The sequence below is a fragment of the Mauremys mutica genome, chromosome 1 (genome assembly GCF_020497125.1).
Source record: "Mauremys mutica isolate MM-2020 ecotype Southern chromosome 1, ASM2049712v1, whole genome shotgun sequence".
Classification (NCBI taxonomy): Eukaryota; Metazoa; Chordata; order Testudines; family Geoemydidae; genus Mauremys; species Mauremys mutica.
The window spans coordinates 115,352,350-115,373,276 of NC_059072.1; the positions used below are offsets into that span (position 1 = coordinate 115,352,350).

The 20,927-nt window shown below is 42.8% G+C and overlaps 1 protein-coding gene across 3 annotated transcripts in view; it reads left to right on the forward strand.

Moving 5' to 3' along the window:
• The first annotated feature begins 403 nt into the window (after nucleotides 1-403).
• The window catches only part of PTPRO (protein tyrosine phosphatase receptor type O), a 210,472-nt gene continuing 189,948 nt past the window's right edge, over nucleotides 404-20,927 (forward strand). For all 3 annotated transcript variants that reach the window (XM_045002313.1, XM_045002315.1, XM_045002316.1), the window contains exon 1: nucleotides 404-674. In XM_045002313.1, coding sequence (XP_044858248.1) covers nucleotides 594-674 — 81 coding nt within the window. In that variant the 5' untranslated portion in view covers nucleotides 404-593. The remainder of the gene's footprint in view (nucleotides 675-20,927) is intronic.

Genomic DNA, 20,927 nt, shown 5'->3' on the forward strand with positions numbered 1-20,927 from the left:
GCAAGGGGAAAGGGCTGAGGATGCATTTTGCTTTGTGACTTTGTTTGCTTTTTGCTTGAACGGTGACAAGCCAGAGAACAGGCTGGTGAAAGTACATGAGAGACCTGGTTTGGGAGCAGGGGCAGAGCTTGGGGGAGGGGAAGGGTGGAGCTAAGAGAGGGTGGGGAAGAGAGAGATGGGAGGCTGCTCGTCACAGTCAGCCTGGAGCCTGGAACGAGGAGTCTTCATTCATTCACCGAAAGCCAATAGGGAAGGACCAGAGCAAAGGAAAACTGGAGGCTCAGCTGACCACCTTCTGCACCTCCGGAGGAGGAGGAGGAGCACAGCCGCCGCAGAGTATCGATTTACCCTCCCCCCCTTTAATTAAGAGATCAAAGAAACTACTGGAAAAATACCCCCCCCCCCCGTTCCCCAATAACACACATGAAGAGGGGAAGGAGAGGCACGGTGTGTCTCCTGGGAGGGACGCCTGTGCTTCGAGCCGTTTGACGCCGCAGCAGTTCGCCATTGCGAGCCCCAGTTCGGAGCCAGCCAAAGGAGCAGCCCCGCAGCCCGGCTGAGATTTCTGCGTGCAATCCTCCCGCTGCACTTCAATGATCGGACCCCGGCCCAAGGCAGGGAGCAGTCCCCGGATGACCCTCTGCTCCCTGCTATGGCTCTTTTTGTTCCTCAAGGTAAGGGAGAGACCGTATGCATCAGCCTCCCCGCCCGCCTTGCATCTCCCTCCCTTAGCGGGGGGGGAGGGGGGGATCTGGGAGCTAGGGCAGGGCAGATGTGCGGGTGGATTCATTGATTGTTGTCTCCTTCCTGCATGCTTTCTGATGGATGTGTGGTTTTTAAAAAAAGTGGATTTGTCACATTTTCTCCCTCCCGCCTCTCCCTTTGTGCTCCTTAACCATGAATAACAGGGGCTGGCGTCAAAGGTCGGTTTGTTGGAATATGCTTCCTAAGGCAAAATGAGGTCACTTTCACAGGGTAATCTCTCTCGGCTCCTGTATCTTCCAGTGCTGGCAGGCACATGCAGAGGAGGGCTTTTTGTTCCTCCTCGGAAACATGTTGCCTTCAGTGGGATGAAGACTTAAGAACCAGTGCTGCTGTTTTATTGTTTGATCTCATGGTGCCCATTGCAAGTGTGTGCTGATGAGCTTCGGTTTCCTTTAAGCAGAGAGAGAAATCAAAATGAAAATATGAGAGACACCTCTCTAAAGTAACCATTCCTGCTTTAATAAACCTCCCTTTTGGTCTTTCCATTGCACTGCAACCTGTGCTGTCAACAGTACCGGAAAACCTATTGTGGCTGTTTATAAATTCTGTTTTGAGATGAAGAACCTGATCCTCAGCTGGTGAAAATTCTGCACAGCCCCAGTGAGGTGATGTCAGTTTACATCTGGCCTTTTATGTGTCAATTAATCATTGCATGCATCCAAAATGTATACCATACAAACATGCTGCCAGGCTACAGTAGCTACTGCTGCTTTAGTTTATACAATTGTTCTGCCAGGGCAAAGTTATTTAATTACTGGGGTATTAGCAAACATGTTGAAAGGTTGACAATACGATATTCATTTGAGAGTGATTTGAAATTTAATTGCACAGTAATTAAGTTCCATTATGCAATAAGTTCACTTAGTTCTTTCCTCCCAACTGATTTTTATCAGCAGAGATTGTCTAGGAATGCAAGGAGGTAAACTGGAGCTATCCCTTCAGCACCCCCCTGATACCTTCCGGAGGGCCCGCTTCTGCAAGGTGCGGAAGCCTAGGGTAATTGAGGGGCACCCAGTACCTCCAAGACACTCAGCCCCTTGGACAGGATCAGCCCAATAAATAATAGAGAACTTCAGAAATGCGTAGTCTGGCCATGAAAACATTCTATCACTAAATGGATCCGTTTTTTCATGTGTCTTATTTATTACGAGGGCATCATTGTGATCATGTAAAGCACAAATGGGGAACAAATATTTTAACCATAGCTATGCTTAGCTTTACCATCAGATTATTACCGTTCTCTGCTCAAGCTCAGAATGTCTTCCCGAGAGATTCACTTTTCAAAGTTCTGCTTAATGCTGAAAGCTTGGTTACACATGACATTTTTGTCTTGACGCTTTTGGGTTTTTTTAACATTTTCTTCAGCCTATTTAATATGCTTCATGTAACTCCACTAAAGGGAAATGTACGTACCACACAGGCATATGGCATTGCCTATAATTATCATTGCACTGAAATTATAGTATTCTGCACATTTTACAAAACCAACCCACAGTTTTGGATAATTGTCAATCACTGCTTAAAAGAGGTCCTCAGCTAAGGGCCTGATCCTAGAATTCCTCTTTCATGTGAGTAATCCTTACTGGTGTGAATAGTCTCACTGAAATCAATAGGACTACTCATGTAAGAGTTTGCAGGATCAGGGCCTAGAATAGCAGTGGTGTTGCTAGTAAAGACTGGCATTCTATTTCCAGAACTATTAAGAAGAAGCTTCCACCGCATCTATTCAAATTATATTTGTTGGAAGCTAGTCTCCTCACTTCCACAAGAAACATAGATTTGTTTGAAGTAAAATGGGAATGCATAGAATAGGCTTTTGTTTCAAAGAGTTTAATCCCAGATTCTTTTAGAAAGAAACAGTTACTGGGTCCTTGCAGTCTTGCAGATAGATGAAAAGTCTGAAATTAATTTATATTCTAGCTCAGATTCCGATTCAGCAAAGCACTTAAGCATGTGCATTGCTTGAAGCACATGCTTTAGTCTATTGATGGCAATAGGACTGGGTTATGTGCGTAAATGTTTTGCTAACGCTTTTCATCAGCACTAATGAGACCAAAGTTTGCTGCTACAAAATAAAAGGAAAACGTGGTTTTACATGGAACACACTCTACCTGTAAAATAATTGCTAAGAAATATAGAAAAGGAAAAGTTCAGAAAGCTAAAGCCTCAGGGTTTCATCCCAGGAGAAAATAACCACCACTTCTGAGCCAGATAAATATCAATAGTACCATTGACTGTCCCTGCTCAAGAAAGGCCAAGGACTAGAATTGCAGGAGATGCTTCAGGGTGATAATGAAGTGTATTAACAGAGTTGTATGGTGGCTTGGCACTGAAATATCAGGGAAAGCTTGCAGATCAGGATTGCGGTGCATTGTATTCACAGTCATACATTGTGCTTCCAATATTAGTGAGATGGCAAACTTACTTTTATTAATTCATCTGAATGGTCACTAGATGCTTTGACGAGGGGTGCATTCAGAATTCATAGACTGGAATAAACAGGGGTGTGAAAGGACAGGACTGAAATGCATTGGAAGAGTAAGCTGAGGAAGCTTGCATAGAACCTAACCACTTTGGATATATTCACAGACAATCAGAAGTGTGACTGCAGCACATGTAGATATAACTCGAATAACAGTGATGCCATGGCAGCATAGGCTAGCCACTTGAATACATACCCACAGTCCTGGGCAGAGTTATACAGCCTATGCTGCCTCCTGTGCAGCTTTGGCTTCATTGCTATTGGGACCCACCATAGCTAGATCAAAATTAGCTCAAGCAGGGCTGGTGCAAGGATGTTTCACGCCCTAGGCGAAACTTCCACCTTGCGCCCCCCCCTCGCCCTGAGGCGCCCCCCTGCGGTAGCTCCCCACTCTCCGCCCTGAGGCACCCCCTGCCCCAGCTCACCCCTGTTCCACGCACAAGCACAAGCACGCCGTCACGGCTTCACTTCTCCCGCCTCCCAGGCTTGCGGCGCCTTAGCTGATTGGGAGAAGTGAAGCAGCTCACCCCTGCCACGCCTCCTCCCCAAGCATGCTGTGGCTGCTTCACTTCTCCCGCCTCCCGCAAGCCTGGGAGGCAGGAGAAGTGAAGCGGCCAAGGCGTGCTCGGGAAGGATGCAGGGGAGGGGTGAGCTGGGGCGGGGAGTTCCCCTGAATGCTGGCCCCCCCTTACTTGCTGCAGGTGGCCCTCCCCGCGCTCCCCTGCCCCAGCTCCCTCCCACTAAATGCCGAAGATCAGGCCGCCATGGTCACTGTCAAAGAAAATGGCGCCCCCCCCCCCAAATGCCAGTGCCCTAGGTGACCGCCTAGGTCGCCTAAATGGTTGCACCGGCCCCGAGCTCAAGTATGTCTACATGTGCTACAGTGTCAGCTCTGACTGCAGGATAGATATACCCTTAGTGTTCAGTTCAGACCACTGCTATGAATCCCTTTTCATGAGCATTAGGACAAGAAGCAATGGGCTTAAATCGCAGCAAGGGTGGTTTAGGTTGGACATTAGGAAAAGCTTCCTGTCAGGGTGGTTAAGCACTGGAATAAATTGCCTAGAGAGGTTGTGGAATCTCCATCTTTGGATATTTTTAAGAGCAGGTTAGACAAACACCTGTCAGGAATGGTCTAGATAATATTTAGCCCTGCCATGAGTGCAGGGGACTGGACTACTTGACTTCTCAGGGTCCCTTCCAGTCCTATGATTCTATGAAATTCACTCCATTGTCTTTAAAGATCAAAACTATTTTTTTTTGCAATGAAAAATTAATGAAATTAAAGAAGTCAACATTTCTGTACAAAGCATTTTGTTAATTCTATGCTCTTTAGCCATGCCAGCGTGTTGGAGGCAGGTTAGCACTGGCTCCTTAGAAATAATAATGCCAGGTTGGCAAATTTCAGTAAGTTGATGTTTTGCCTGGAGGTTAATCTCATTGAGAAAACAGCTGCACTGAACTGAGAATCTGAAGAAGGGCAAACAGTGTCTGTGTGCTTGCTGCTTCAGCATTAATGGACCTAATGTCACTTTTTCTGAGCTGCATCTGTTTGGTAGGGATAAAATGTCACTCTCTTACTGCCATCTGGCAATTTGTAAAACAACCACTAGGAAGCTTCACCCAGTGACAAACCTGCTCAAACTACTTATTCTCTCCCCTTTCTGACATTGTGTTTTCACAGTTTTAGAGAGATGCTTATAGCTGAGACATGAATCTTGACATGGTCCAGTGCAATAGCATTTACTTATCTCAAAGCACCTCAGTACAAACCTTAACCCACACAGTGCTCTTCACCAATGGCTTTCTCAACTGACAGTTGATTTAGAAACTAGTAAGAGTAAGAGAGTTCACCTGGGGAGCACAGGCCAGAGATCAGTAAGGATTTACAGTAGGTGGGAGGTGAAGTAGGTTAGAGCTTCCTTCAGAAAATTGTCCCAGCCTTTCTGCTACAGGAATCCCTTACTGACTTAATACATTACTTAACCTACTGGGTCCCCAAAGCCTTGAGGATCAAGTTCCATGGTGTGTTTATATGTGTTTAGATTTAAAATTATAAAAACAACATTCCAAGACCTGAGGCACCCTAACATAATTAATCATACAATAACTAAACTGCTATTAAATTAAAATCCGCTTCACAGGAACTTGTCTGGCCAATCAGGTTGCAACCTTCATCTAGAAAGCACATCCCCAGCCTTCTCCCAAAATCCTATTGAACACATTTTCTTTTGCAGTGTGCCTGGAGAGTCCCCAAATGTGGACCAAGGGGAGTGCAAGTTCCAGAGTCTCAGGCCCTCACAGAGAAGGCCCTGCCAACTGTAGCCTCTCTTATATAATGAAACTGATCCAGCTTGAGCGCCCCCTGTTGGCTGCAGCTGTGGCAGTATGGCATGGTGAGAGAGGAGTCCCTCAGACAAGTCAGTCCCAGGCCATTTATAGTTTGAGGTCATAATCAACACCTTAAACTCCACCCAAAGACCAGTGAGCAACTAGTGCAGAGCCTGACACTGGTGTCATGATGACCTTCTCAGTAAGCAAACTGCTGCATTCTGTTCTACCTTCAGTCTCTGAATGGTTTTAAGGTGTAGTCCCATGTAGAGCAAATTGCAATACCCTGATCATGAAGCAGCAAAAGCATGGGTAACAGTGTGAAGGCCTGCCCCTGAAAGGAAAGGCCAGTGTCCTAGCCAGATGCATATGGTGGAAAACTGACTGGGTCACTGCTGAGATATGATTGCCAAACAGTAGCTGGGGATCTAGAATCACCCCTAAGTTGTGAACACTGTTAACTAATGGCATCATACTTCCTCAATCACAGGGACTGATCTTATCTCTGTTATCTCCTCCAGCCACTTGCCCCCAAAAACCATCATCACTACCTCAGTCTTAGCTGAGTAGATCTTCAGCCAGCTCGGTCTCATCCATGCCCCAATCTTGACTAGACATAGAACTTCATCATCTGAGTGGGATGACATGGAGACATACGGTTGGGTGTCATTAGCATGGAAAACCCACCACACCCCATGTCTCCTTATTAATCTTCCTAATGGCTCCATATAAATGTTGAACTGGAGTGGGGAAGGGAGGGCTGACTCAGTCAGCTTTTTACCTCTGTGTCTGGCTAGGAGGTTGTCCTTTTTTTTTGGATGCAGAATTTTGTCACTGTCATCCATGCTTTTGTCCAGCGGCAGCTCCAGGCACCAATGCTCCAAGCGCATGCCTGGGGCGGCAAGCCGCGGGGGGCGCCCTGCTGGTCCCTGCGAGGGCGGCAGTCAGGCAGCCTTTGCGACATGCCTGCGGGAGGTCTGCCGGTCCCACGGATTCGGTGACAATTCGGCGGCAGGTGCGCCGAAGCCACGGGACCGGCGGACCTCCTGCAGGCAAGCTGCCGAATCCACGGGACCAGGGACCTCCCACAGGCAAACCACCGAAGGCAGCCTGCCTGCCATGCTTGGTGCGGCAAAAAAGCTAGAGCCACCCCTGCTTTTGTCACCTTAAGATTAATGCAATGCAGTCTACATGGGTCTACACTTTAAAACCACTTGAAGACTGAAGCTGGTGCAAAATGCAGCAGCTCATTTATTGAGGGTGCATCTTTTGGCACCCCACAGCTGAGAGCTCATTGGGAAGAGAAGCGGTTGTCCACAGCTACCTGCTGAGAACCCTCTAAGAGGAAAAAAATGAAGCCACTGAAGAGCAGCCCCAGTGCAACCAGTACAATCTCAGTGCCATAACCAGATGTATACCCAAATAGCCCAGGGTGAAGGAGATCAAAGGCATCTAGGTTTTGTGTGAGTTGTCTCTCCACAATTATACCAAAGGAGGGAAGATAATACTCGTCAATAGCTTGCAAGATTGTCAGAGTCCAGTAAGTGGTTCTTGAGCAAAGGCCACGCTATTGCATCCCTGACAGTAAAAGGTACCCTGCCCTCTCTGAGAGATGTCAACAGTCTCGCCAAGTAAGGGAGTTAGTACTTTCCCACTGGCTCTCACTAGCCAGCAGGGACATGGACTCAAAAAGAAGGTTGTGGGCTAAAGTTCTCCCAACACCCCCCAGTACCTGAGGGAGCATCACTGGCTGAAATTCTAGCATAGAAAACAATATCCTTATACCCTTAAGACATTGCTTTGCAACCACAAAGTACTTGTATCTATTTTTTTTTTAGCTTGTCTTAAAACTATCTGGTATGTCTTACCCCCCCATAAATCTTAGGGCCTGATCCTGAAGTTCTTACAACGGCAACCGTCCAACTGGTTTCATGTACTGTTGGATTGGGCCGTTGTAGTGGTTGCTTAATAACATCTTTATTTCCACAAGCACTGTAGCCCTCTAAAAATTAGAAATTTACACTTTAATTATTGCTGTCTTTAAATATTGGCATCAGAACAAAATTTTTAGTTTAGTCAAAAGATAAAACAAGCGATGATCAATCTTAAAATGGATTAAAATGAAACTTTTATTTTTTTTCACAGTTTGACAAATGAAACTCCCACTGCTACAAGGTGGCAAAATAGTTTTGTAAACATTCCCAAAAAAGGAGTGGACATTTATTTATGGCACATGCCATTACATGCACAATGGCAAAGAGAAATTGCAAGGGCTAGCAGTTCACGTGCTTCAGGGCATGAGTTGCTCTGCTAGTGGGGTCAGGAGGAAGTTTCCTTAGCAGTGGATTGCATGGTGACAGCATGGAATGGGAATCAGGAGACAGATTCTAACTCTGTCTTTGACAATGATTCATTGACTTTAGACAGACAAGTGACTCCTGGGGAAATTTTCAAAAGCAGAAAGGACGTTTGTTAGGACTTAGGCACTTCGTTCCCCTTTAACTCTGTGTCTTAGCTTTCACATCTGTAAACTGGAAATAATACCTCCTTGCCTCTCAGGGCTGTTTTCAGGCTTAGTCAGACAGGGCCAGATCTGATGCACATTATAAATCAATGGGAGTTTTTCTACCTACTGCAATGGGCATTAGATCAGCCCCTTTATATTTCTGAAGGCTTGATATTCTATAATAATAAACAGTGGAAGCACTAAATAATTATGACTATTGCATTGTTAGATGCAGTGTAGGGGACTTTTGCCTTCCTTTGAAGCATTCTGCATTGGCTGCTCTTGGAGACGGGACAATAGATTGGATGGACCATTGGTCTGCTCCACTCTGGCAGCTCCTATATTCCTACATAAAAATGCTGAATTTGGAGAAAAGGTAAATGAAGAAAATAGCCTAGATAAATATATATTCTACATAGCATATCTATCCATCTATAGGGGGGTGGAGGTGGGGGTGGTTCTCCTTCCATGATCATATATCCACTCCTGACATGGAAATTCTGAAAAGAAAAGGATTATTTTTTTTATGGAAGAAACATGACATTTCACATTAATTTTAAATGAATTCCTTAAGATCAGTGTTACTGCAACAAATAACTGAATGAATAATCTAGAGATGCTTAAAATAAAATGTTACTAGTTTTTCCCAGCACTGTACTTTGATCTTGAATGACTATAGAAAAGGTGGTGCGAGTAACTCCTAATGAAAGAAAGGGGAAATGCTAATCTCACATGCTAGGAAATGACACTGGCTTTTAAATGAAGGAGTTCCAGAAATGACATGATGCATCATGTTTGGCTTAGCATAAAGACAGCATATTGTACCACAGTGAAAGTAGTGTCCAGATTACTGTAGTTATTGTATTTCCTGCATGCAATTAGAGCACAAATATCTTACTGTAAGCATTAATGATGGGAAAGAGGTGACACTGTTGACAATAACAGAAAAAAGCAGCAAGAGGAGGAGGTTTAGGAAGGAAGATAATAAACTTGGTTTTCATCATGTTGAACTCCTCATGCAAGACCTCCAGGAGGAAATAGGGGGAGATGTGTGATTGAATAGGGGATGAAATGTTGGGGATAGAAAGGTCAATTTGGGATCTTTAAATACAGAGGCTGGGGGGGTTCAAAAGAGTCTATGGGAAATTCAGTGGGGAGTAGGTGCCTAACTGAAGTTATTGGGAGAGGTGGGAATGATGGAGGTTTTTATGGAATAGGGGATACAAGGTCATATTTGAAGATGTAGATGATGCGCTCCTACATATCTGACACTAAGATGGGACCCCTGGTATGCAAGATCCCCCAATATTCTGAGATCTTCACAGCAAAGACTACTATATCAGAACATTTGCTACAGCACAATGGATAAAAGTAAAGAGAATTTCAGCCCTAAAAATGAACAGAAAAATGTTGTGAAAATAAAGGGCAAGAACATCAGAAGTCAGTGAAGCAATACCAATGTACATCACCTGAGGATCTGGCACATTGTTTAAACACAACTGTTCGTAAGATCCTAGGGAAACAAAACTAAATTAATTGTTTAAATAGGTTAGGACATTTTGTTAAATTTTCTCCCTTTTCTCCTATCTGCTGTGAGGTTTCCAGTGATCACCCCTAAGTGTTCAAAGCGTTCCTCGGGGGATTCAGCCATGTGACTCCTATTAATACCAACAGGACTAGGACAGCTAGAGCCTTGAGCACTTTAAAATTGAAATTGTCTGTCTGTAATCTCCTCTAAGATCCTCAGTTATGCTGAGGCCTGCTTACGTGACACCCAGACAAGTTCCAAAACAACACAGAAATGTGTCAAACTTGCTAAAGTCTATTTCACATTTGAACATCTCCAAATGCTTCGTTCTGAAGTCTTGGATCAGACACATCTCAAGAGTTGACATCTTATTGGTTTACTATTAAGCAGACAAGTTTCAAGAGAGGCCCACAGGTGAGAGAAGGGACTGCCCATCCTGTTTCTTATATGTAATTTATTCAAAGTGTGTGGATTACACAGACACCAGCTACTTAGTATCACTTCCTCTTTGTTCACATGGGGTAATGTCTTAATATTGAAGTTCTTTACCCCTTAAATGCACAGTTCCACCAAATGAGGAGGAAGGGTTCATTACAAGTGTTTGTCCACCACCACAATTGCTGATAGTACTGTTGCTATAAACATTGAGGAAATGGTGAGTCTAGTGGGAAGAATCAACCTGAATGGAAACACTCATTTAAAAATGTAGTGGGGAAAAATTAGTTCTAAGGTAGTAGATGGTAAAGATTCCTGCTGAAAGAATGGTAGATCCACTTTTTCCAATGAATTTAAAAGAGAGAGTTCCAACAGCAGCCAGGTTTATTTATTTATCATGTGTTTAGTGTCAATGTGTTTGGACCTGTACAATATAGAAACTGTCTACAGGCTCTGCCTTGAAGTCTAAGCTGTAGAAACACGGAAGGAAGGATGTGCTGCAAAATCCAGAAGAGGAGAGGATTGTTGATTGATATTATTTATTTATTTTATTTATTTTATTTATTTGTGTATAGTGGCATCCAAAGTGTGCTAGATGCTTTTCAAATGGAAACAAGTCATGATCTCTTCCCCAAGGAGCTTAGAGGGTTTCTGTTTTGGGTTTGTTTGTTTGTTTTTGTTTTATTTAGCATTTGATTTCTAGACTGGATGTGCCCATCAAACTGTCTGAACACTTACATCAGTTTAAAAACTTCAAAAATAAAGAAATCATTTTTGACTAAAAACCCAAAGAAAATTCACTAAATCACAAAAGAAACTAACTTTGTTGGGTGGAGCTTCATGGAAATAACCACAGGTGTAACAAAGCTTTAAAGAGTGAATCGTTATACAGAGACAATTTTAAAAATAGGAACACCGACAAAGTCCCTTATTCTGAATACATGTTTTTTTTGCTTAAGGGTAATTAACGGAATTTTGTATTTTAATAAGGGCTTTCTTCCTCCAACTTTACTGTTTCTTCTGCTTGATCAGGTACTAAAAGTATAATCTTGTGTCATCAGAGTCAGTTGCTGAGGAAAAGATTGCGATGTTACAAAATTAATACTATAGGGTTCTATAATGTAATCCATTTTTGCAGAGGGCCTTTAAATCACTGGCTCTACTGTGAATAACAGTTGTAGGATCAAGCTCTCTGACTACAGCCCATGAAGAGTTAAGAGAGACTGTGATGTGATCTTACATATTTAACTGGTAGTTATTAAAACAGTAAGAGAAACTCTGACAATTACAGAAAGATAAATGGATGCATAGCTTATACTTACGTGTATTATATTTCAAAATTATCCTGCTTCAGGTTATTTAACTAATAATGTATTAGGTCCAAAGGACTTAGTTTTTAAACACTTGGAAAAGTAACCAAAAATTCTATGTGCTCAAAAGCCCAGCAAGTTCTTCAACAACCTTGTTGTAAAAGGTGGAACCCATAAATAAAAGCTGAAATGCTACTCTTATTGGCTATAAAATAACACTGGCATTTAAAAGAAATACAAATTCCAGCAGTAGAACACTAGATAGTGTAATGAGCGGCATTGTGTTCATGTGCAACATGGTCCTCTATTGGATGGAATCAGATCTACCTGATTATGAATAATGCGTATATTGCAAACATCTAGCCGAGATTCTACTGTGCTTTTGGGACTCAATCCAAACGTCAGTGGGAGTTAACGGATCAAGCCCTTGGAGCAGAATGGTCTGAGATCTTGCCCTTCTGCTGCTGTGAAGTTTAGCATTGTCATGATGGTGTAGCATAGTGCTAACCACGAAGTCCTATTAACCTTGGATTTGTTACATTAACACTAGCACTAACTAGAGGCCACTGGACAGGGTGACCATACGTCCTGTTTTGGCCATGACAGTCCCTTTTTTAAGCCCTGTCCTGACTTTTTGGCAAAAGTGGTCATTTGTCCCATTTGATTATCAGTTGGCAAGAGCAAACGGGACAAATGCCCAAATGGGACAAATTTCTTTTGTCAAAAAAGTGGGGTGTGGAGAAATGTGTAAGGGGGGTGAGTGGCACCTCGTGCAGGGAGGCAGGCAGGGCTTAAGCGAGCAGCGACTGCCAGCCCCAGCCTTGTGCAGGGAGCAGGCAGGGTTCGGACAAGCAACTCAGGCCAGCCCTGTGTGGTGTCTCATTTTCCCCTTTGGGAAATATGGTCATCCTACCACTGGATGGCTTAGGGTTTTCACTATTCTAAAGTTAGACAATTAAAAAAAGTTTTATTTAAACAGAACTTGACCAGTGACCTTTTTCAGCAAGAGTGCGGTTGCATTGTAACCAGACTGACAGAGCTAATAAAAAGGGAACAACCTTGAACTCCTGCATTCTTAGAGGAGGTTTTTCTTTATCAGAAGTGGAATCTAAGGCCACTTAATTAGAGCTGGACAAAAATTGAGGTTATTTATGGAGAAACATGCATCTGACGAAGTGGGTATTCACCCACGAAAGCTCATGCTCCAATACGTCTGTTAGTCTATAAGGTGCCACAGGACTCTTTGCTGCTTTTACAGATCCAGACTAACACGGCTACACCTCTGATACTTTATGGAGAAAGAATCCCAAAACAAAGGGTGGTTGAGATTTGGGTCTCCTACTTACCCAAGCCCTCACATTTTGGCAACTGAAGGGGATTGGTAAAATGGTACTGGTTTGGGGCCATTTCCACATACAATGCCACTCTCTCCAGTATTACATTGTTCACTCACAGCTATAGAAGTACATAAAGCAAAACCACTGTGAACAAACATCCCATAAAATCAAAATACTCACCCAAACCTGAATCAGAATTTTCTAAATGGTCCCTACCTCTGTAATAAGGTGAATCAAAACTCCAGATCAGAACTCTCCCAAACTTTGGGATATTTGAAATCCAGATCATAACTTGTCAGCTCCACTCAGATACAACAATGGGACATTTGTGGTTTCCTAGATCATTTCACTTGTCATAGACATCTGTTAAGCTACAGAACGGTAGACCTCTATGCATGCTACCAGGCAAAAGGCAAATTCTTTTCTGCCAATTTAAAAAAAAAATCAGAATGTTTATCTAAAATGTGCTTACTTTCTACAATTAGATTTTCTACTTCAGTAGTTGAGTTGCAGTTTAAGATACGTGGGTGGAAATTGAATTTTGTGCCAAAGAGAAATACACAGGGCCATGTTCTGAGTCTGTGTAAGCACATGTAACTGTACTGACATCAGTGGAGCTGCCCGTACTTACAAGAATTCTGAGTTTGGCCTGTAATGCAAAAATTCTTTGGGATCAACTCTGCCCTCAGATTTATAGGCAGAACCACTATTGGGATTGGCTGGAATTCTATTCTTCTGAGAATAGAATGGGGCCCAGATCTTAAGAAATTAAGCAGGAGATGGTTTAAGATAAATTGTGAAAGAAACAAATGGGTAAAGAAATGCAAGTTAATCCCTGATATTCAGTGGCTTCAACCCTCACTGACTTCAGTGTTTACACCAGCTCTACCCACATCCACTTCTACAGCATATGATCAATGCCCCTTACAAATGATGCTTTTCCCCCCTCCTTTGATGACCCATTTCTTTCATCCTAGCTGGTTCCAACTTTTCTAGATCTTTAATTAAGAAACATGCTGTGGCTTGGCTATTGCAGAGCTCCTGCTGAAGCATGGAACTGGTCCATAATGAGTCAGAATTCTCAAGTTTTTAATATTGCATGATTGGCAAAGTTCCTTTTTTTTTTTTTTTTCAGGATGATTTTTATCTGTTGGCGCAACCAGACAATAAGAAATCTTTACCTGTATCAGAGGGGTAGCCGTGTTAGTCTGGATCTGTAAAAGCAGCAAAGAGTCCTGTGGCACCTTGTAGACTAACAGACGTATTGGAGCATGAGCTTTGCATGCATCCGACGAAGTGGGTATTCACCCACGAAAGCTCATGCTCCAATATGTCTGTTAGTCTATAAGGTGCCACGGGACTCTTTGCTGCTTTTACAAACCTATACGTGGATCCCTATGGGTAGGCTCCATCTTCCAGCAAGGATTTATTGGTGTTATGAACCCTTAACTGGTATGGCTGTACATGGAGCACTGTTTTGCATAATCCCTCCCCCAGTGTGTGTAAAGGAAAGGGAAATGAGTTGTGCTGGCTGGAGAACTTTTTCCTGTTACCTGAAGAGCCCATTTGAGAATTACCTGTTTTTTAAATAAAATGGGCCTGATTCTGTCACTCTGAAAGGCGTGCAGTCACTTACACCAGTGCAAAGTGGGCATAACACGCTGCCAGATCAGAAGGGTTAGTTTTATGCTCCCTTTACACTGGTGTGAATGACTGCACACTGTGCAGCACAATGGAGAATCAGGCCCAATATCCTGTGTTGGTTTGCCCTGAAATTGCATCCATTGGCTCAGTTAAGTATAGTTTGATGAAATAGAATTGCAGCTCTGAGAATTTCATTATTAGTAGATAGTGAGCCCCACTAGTATTCAGTGTGGTACAGATATAGAATAATGGTCTATGGTATGTAGGAAGTCAGGCAAGATGATCTAATGGTTCTTTCTGGCCTTAAATTCTATGAATCTATTAAGACATGAACTGTGCTGGTAGGTGCTTAAAATCTACTTCAGAGGCAGCCAAGACAGTTCATATCTGAGGTGGGCTCAAAAATCCAGATAGAGATGTTGAACCTCTACAAAGGCATCAGTATGATGCAGCCAATCACAATAATGCACTCAGGGACATCCCGGAAGAATACTGGACTAGGACCCAAGGCACGGCGGTTCTGTTCTCAGCTCTGACTACTGAACAGCAATGTTACCTTGGGCAAATTTCATCTCACTGTGCCTCTGTTTCCCCTTCTGGCTTGTCCACTTATATTGTAAGCCCTTTGGGGCAGGGACTGTCTCTTCCTGTGTGTAGAGTGCCTCACACAATGGGCTCCGATCTGATTTGCTACTGCAATGCAAAAAACTTGTATGTTAGATTTTTATGTTAATAGTTATGGTTTGAAATTCTCTTCCTGCTCTAAGCCTAGTTACAAAGGCCATTCAGGCTACAGAGATGAAGATGACAATTTAATATTAGAGGGACAAACTGGCTGAGGTAGTGTCTTTTATGGGATCAACTTCTCTTGGTGAAACAGATAAGCTTTCAAGCTATACTGGTATTTCCTCACCCACCTTGTCTCTCTAATATCCTGGGACCAGCATGGCTGCAACAACACTGCCAACAATAATTTTCATATGTCACAGATTGGTGAGCATTATGAGGTTAGGAAATAACAAGGAAGCTTCAAAGGAACAGAAGCATTTTGGAAAAGGCAGAACATGATATGGAAGCTCCTGTTGCCCTGGCATTATTTATTGCTTCCTTTCTCTTTACACACCCAGCTCTTACTACAGATGTGCCTGCCTGCTGTGTTTTGTTGATTAAGCTTTTACTGGTAACTTCTTACAGTAATCATTCAGCCACGTGGAATCAAATCTTACTCTCTTTAGGCATTGCTGGAGTGTTTGGCCTAGTGATCAGGGTGATTTTACTTCTCAGAATGGTGGTTTCTTTGACTCATTAGAGACAGAAGTATTTTGTATCTTTTATGAGGGTCACTCAGATATAGTCAAAGTATGTTACAGTTTGTGGTGATGTGAATTAGAGCCAGTTCTAACTGGGTTGACCAGCCTTGCATTGAAGTGTCTAGTAGAATGTGAATTGTTCTTCTAACATGGAGGTTTAGCTATGTGGTTTGGGAAACCTTGCTGTTTCATGGGGGGGATGTGTGGATCCAATCCAGTATTCGGGAGGAAAGGGTTAACCCTGTCATGGTGATAAGCATCTTCCTGCCCTGAGTGTAGCTCAGCAGATTAGCAGGGCTGGGCTAGCTGTAGACAATCATGTGTAATCCTATAAAAGGCAGACCCTCAGTCTGGGGGGACTGGTTGCAGGACTTAGAGGGAAGGCTAGAAGTCTAAAGCAAGGGTTGTTTTCACTTCTATATGAGGAAATTCTGGCAAGGTGAGCTGAAAACCGTAATGACATTAAGGTTTTGGTCCTGATTTTCAAGGTGCTATGAGCTGGATTTGAGCTGGTTACATTCCCTTGAAAGGCTGTGTTCCATTACTGACCCCTGGAGCCAGCCACATTGTCTTTTGATTTGGACACAGAACACCTGCACTCCAGCCCAGCTTACATTGCTGGCTCCCCCTGCTCTTTTGCTTGCAAGCTGGATTCCAGCTCTAGCTCCTTGACATTTTCCCCCCGCCACCCCTTGCTTCCTGGCTCCATGGAACAGTGCCGAGAGCATGCACTGCAGTCCAATTAACTTCTCCTTAGGGGAAAAGCAGGAGGCACCTCCGGGCAGGTCCCAGTGGAGAAGGGATATGGAATGCAAAGTGTTGGGTGCTTGGCTGCAGCAAAATGGCAAATTCAGTTCTGTGGCATCTTGATAAAATGCCTGATGGCACAGCTGTGGAAATATGGACTCCTTGGGGCCCTGATTGAGATGAATAGCAGTAGTGCCAACCCTGTACTGTTTAAAAATTATGAGATTGGCTTACAAAACATGAGATTTCTTTTTAAAATAATATATTTTGGTTTCTTTTTCTTTGCCTTCTGGCTTTTGAGCCTTTAGGTTTCACTTGGGTCACATTTTCAAGCTTTGGTTTGCAATTGTGAGAGCAATAAATTTTTTTAATGGAAACAATTTCTTATAATCAGTAGTTTCTAGCGGCTTTAAGCAAAACATTAAATATTGCAAAAGTCATGATAAAATTATTAGCTTTGGCAGTACTGAATTGGAGCAGTTTGTTCTTATAGCTATTGTTTAAGGCTTTCTGTGGACTTAGGCAGGCATCTCTGCATCTGTTTACATTTGTTTCACAGTCTCAAGGTTCTCTCTACAACCATAAGGGCTAGAATTTATTTTTAATGAAAGTTGAGATTCTAGAGAGTGGCCAGGATAAATTCAGTGTGAATTTACTGAAGCCAGTGCAGAGTATTAGAATGTTAATAGCATAGAACTAACTTTAGGACTTGGCTAAAGAAGACCTATCTTAATTTACTTTAGATTCTTGTTGAGGGAAGCTGATTTCAATTTAAGTTACTGGTCTTCTTTATTCATCATAAAGAAGGAATAAAGGGTAGCAGCCAATTCAAACAAAAGAAAAACACCTTGCACATCAACTTGCAAAAGTGTGTGTGTATAATAATGATTAAAATAGTCACCTTTCTCTTGTAGCATCTGCAGGTCATTTCCATTTGATTCCTCTTTAGATGTATGTCCAGTTATCTTAGTGGCCTCAGTTAAGTTTCTAATGGTTTCTAATAGCTAGAGATTGGCTTAAGCCCTGGAGCAAACAAAGTGACCACAACTGCATCCTGTTAAAAAGAGAACTGTAAAACTCAAGTTGGAAAAATATGCATCTCAAAGGAAAATATGAAAACCTTTTCTGGAAATTTTCCTTAGAGTATTTGTATTGATTGCTGAAACACTATTCCTTAAATCAATAAAGCATTAAAAGTACTCAATACTCTTAATGAGCTCCAAAGGAACTGTTACTTTGGATTGTGATTACAACTGCCATGTGACTGTCTTTTCTTACCAACATTTTATAACTAATGACTTTTATAAATTTGTAGGGGAGGAAAAGATGGCTGATGAATTGCACCACTACCCATTGGTGTAAGCACAATCCTTCTTTCCTTATAGAAAATGTTAAAAGTTTAGAAAAGTCTAAATTAGAGAAGAAAAAAATTAAGCAAGTCACCTTTCTCTGTTAAGTGAAATGGACTCCCCTCAGTTTTCTTATTGCTTGTTCTACATACAGCTTTAAAAAGGCAACATGCTAGGTCTTCCAGGAGAATAAGGCAAATATGTATTTTTCAGCAAATTCTAAGAAGGTGTATCTGCTAGGTAAACAAACTTGTGCTCTTTACTGCAATATCTTGAGATGTCAGGATTGGAGTGAATTGTTTTGGGACCAAAGAGGGATTCCTATGAATTTTTTTTTTCTTGCTTGAGATATGAAAGATGCCTTTTAAAAACCAGCATGCTATAATCCTTGTTGGGGAAGGGTCCCCTAAAGGGAAATGATGGGGAATGGGAATTGGAAGAAAGTTTAAAACACATATGGACTTCTGTACCCTTTTGTGGTCTTCCATCTCTGGGGGGCATCTTTTTAATTAACCCTAATGTAGCCATGCTGGGAAATGAGGACCCTACTCCCACCTCTCTGCACAGTAGGGTTATGCTACCAAATCTTGGGGCCAGGTCCTCAGTCCAGTGGCGCTCCTGTGGTCCCACTGTAAACAAGTATTGGGTGGGGGTGAATGATCCCAGAGTTCCACTTTCCCTCATGGTGGGGTCAATGGAAAGGGCTGGACGTACAGGGAACTGGAGGAATGAGCTGCATCCTTTCAGAGGCTGCAGTAAAGTGGCTCCCCTTGCAGAGTCATTAAGTTCTGCAAACTTTTTGCTAAATCTGTTTCTCAGACAAATTTTCTGAGCAGCTCTAATTAGAAAATTGAGATGTATCAAATAATCACTCTGAATCACTAGGTTTTGTTACTCTGCTTGTTTTCTTACCCATGCTAACCTGTGTCCTTATGGTATTTTGTAGCATATGTAATTGAGTTCTGGACCCCTGAATAAGCATCTTGTAAGATGTGAACCAGATCAAAAGTCCTTTGCTAACATCATTTGCATATACAATTAAGCTACATCTAGATATGATCTCTGGTCTTCATACAATATTGTCTCCTCTGCTGAATACAATCCATTAACATTTATATAGCTAGCCTTGCCCCTTCTGGCAGACTAGTTTGCTGCCTTCCTGTAGGAGTTTACCTAAGCTCTTTACCTGGAGCGTTTAGACTAAACATCTTTCTCTCTTTTTCCCCTTCCCCTTGTTTCTCCACAGTCTCAGTTTATCTAAGTGAGTGGTCATTTCTCTCAGATGCTAGACTGCTATACCGTATGTACACAGGGTGTTTTTTAAAATGCATGTTAGGGTTTGTAATCTGTATGCAGAGCCACCTTTTAGAGCATGAACTCTCTCATGCCCACAGCCGAGGATTATGTTCTTATCAAATATACATTCTTAGCTTGAAATGTTACTTTAGTAACAGTGATTTAACACAGAGAAAGATTGGCTGGAGAGACCATCTCAAGGAAATGAATTGTATCAAATCATGATTGCCAAATAATTGGCAATGGGTGGAGGGGTAAAATGAAGATATTCCTTCAGTGTTTCCACCACCCTTCCCCCAAACTATCTGCTCCTTGGGTGTAAAAGCTTACATGGTGGTACGTCCAGGGAAGGAGAGGGAAGTGCAGAACTTCACCACCCCATGCAGTCCCTCCTGTAGCTCCCCACACAATATGATGGTGCAGAAGGCCCACTTTGCATGTGGGTGCTGAAGGGGCAGGGCCACGGCTCCACCTCTTCCCTGCTCTTCGGGGCACTGCACCTCATGGAGCACATGAAAGGAGCAGAGATGCAAACTCCCCAAGTTCCTCCCTCCCTTCAATCAACACCTGCTCAGAAACATCCCCTCCAGCCACCCACCCTCTACATGCTCCCTTTGCCCCAGGTCGAGAACCCCTCCTTTTCTTACCTCACCGCTCCACAGCTCAGAATTGCCCTTTCAGACCTGTAAACATTCCCACTCGATACTCCTTGCCTCAGAACACTGATTCCCCTCTATGTCTGCATGCATGTGCTCAGCCCTCCAAACTCGGGAAAACCCAGTCTCAGGCTTCAGAAATCTGCAGCAGATGTGGCAATTTCCTGCCATATCCTGAAGACCCTGATTGAATGAAGTATTTTAGGAGTTCATTGGATTAAAAGTGCAAATGTGCATGTATTATTGTGGGATTGCAACGTCTCTATGGGGGAGACATGACTAATTTCAACCCTGGGAGATGTTAGGAGCTTCAAAGGACTTTGAAACAACTGGGCAGACAAGAAGGAACATTTGGGATAAACAAAGTAGAATGAGTTTTTTAGGAAATACTTGGGAAGAGGTGAATGCAAATTTCTACTTCTGGTCCCAATATTTTGAGACTACACCGTGAGGAGAAACCCACTGTCTACAAATTACCTATTCACAAAATCAAAGGCCCAAAAACTGTAACAGAGTGACTCCAATTCATTGGGGTTCTTGTTCCGAGCCAAGGTTATGAACTGGTGACAACAGAAAAGCCCCTTGATGGGGTTAGAAGGACATTCACTGGCCAGAGCCCTTGGTGGAATTGGGGTGATCTCTGGTAAGCTTATTAGCATGTGGGTAGGTTTTTCTTTGTTTTTAATATGTTTTCTCTGTAATGCTTTTACTTTTAAGAATAAATGTGCTTGCTTAAAATGAGCTGTGTGGCCACTTACACGGTATATAGCTTCTGAAGAGAAGGCAAAGCAGGCCTGCTGAGGGAATCTATCTGGCTGGGCAATTCACAATGAAGGCAAGGAACTGTGGCAATAAGTGGTACCGCACCTTGCACTATATCAGTGACCCTAAACAGATGTGGCATTAATGGGCATAAGCCCCACCAGCAGCCTTTTATGATCAGTACCCTGATAATGCAAGAAGGTTACATGTTTTGGGGTTCTGCCAGAATGAGTGTGTGTTGTGATACAATATGGAACACCCAAGGTTTTCCAAATAACCAAATACTTCTGAAATTGGTTCATTTTAAACATGTGAAGTTGCATTTCTTGTACGTTCTTTTTGGACTGCATGTTTATGTGTAAAGAAAAGAGGTCTTTGCTCCATTTACAGCTGTAATAGTCCTCCAGTACATTTGCATTTCAACAGAATTCTAAATAGTCACAAAAAACATGTTTGCATGAAAATACGA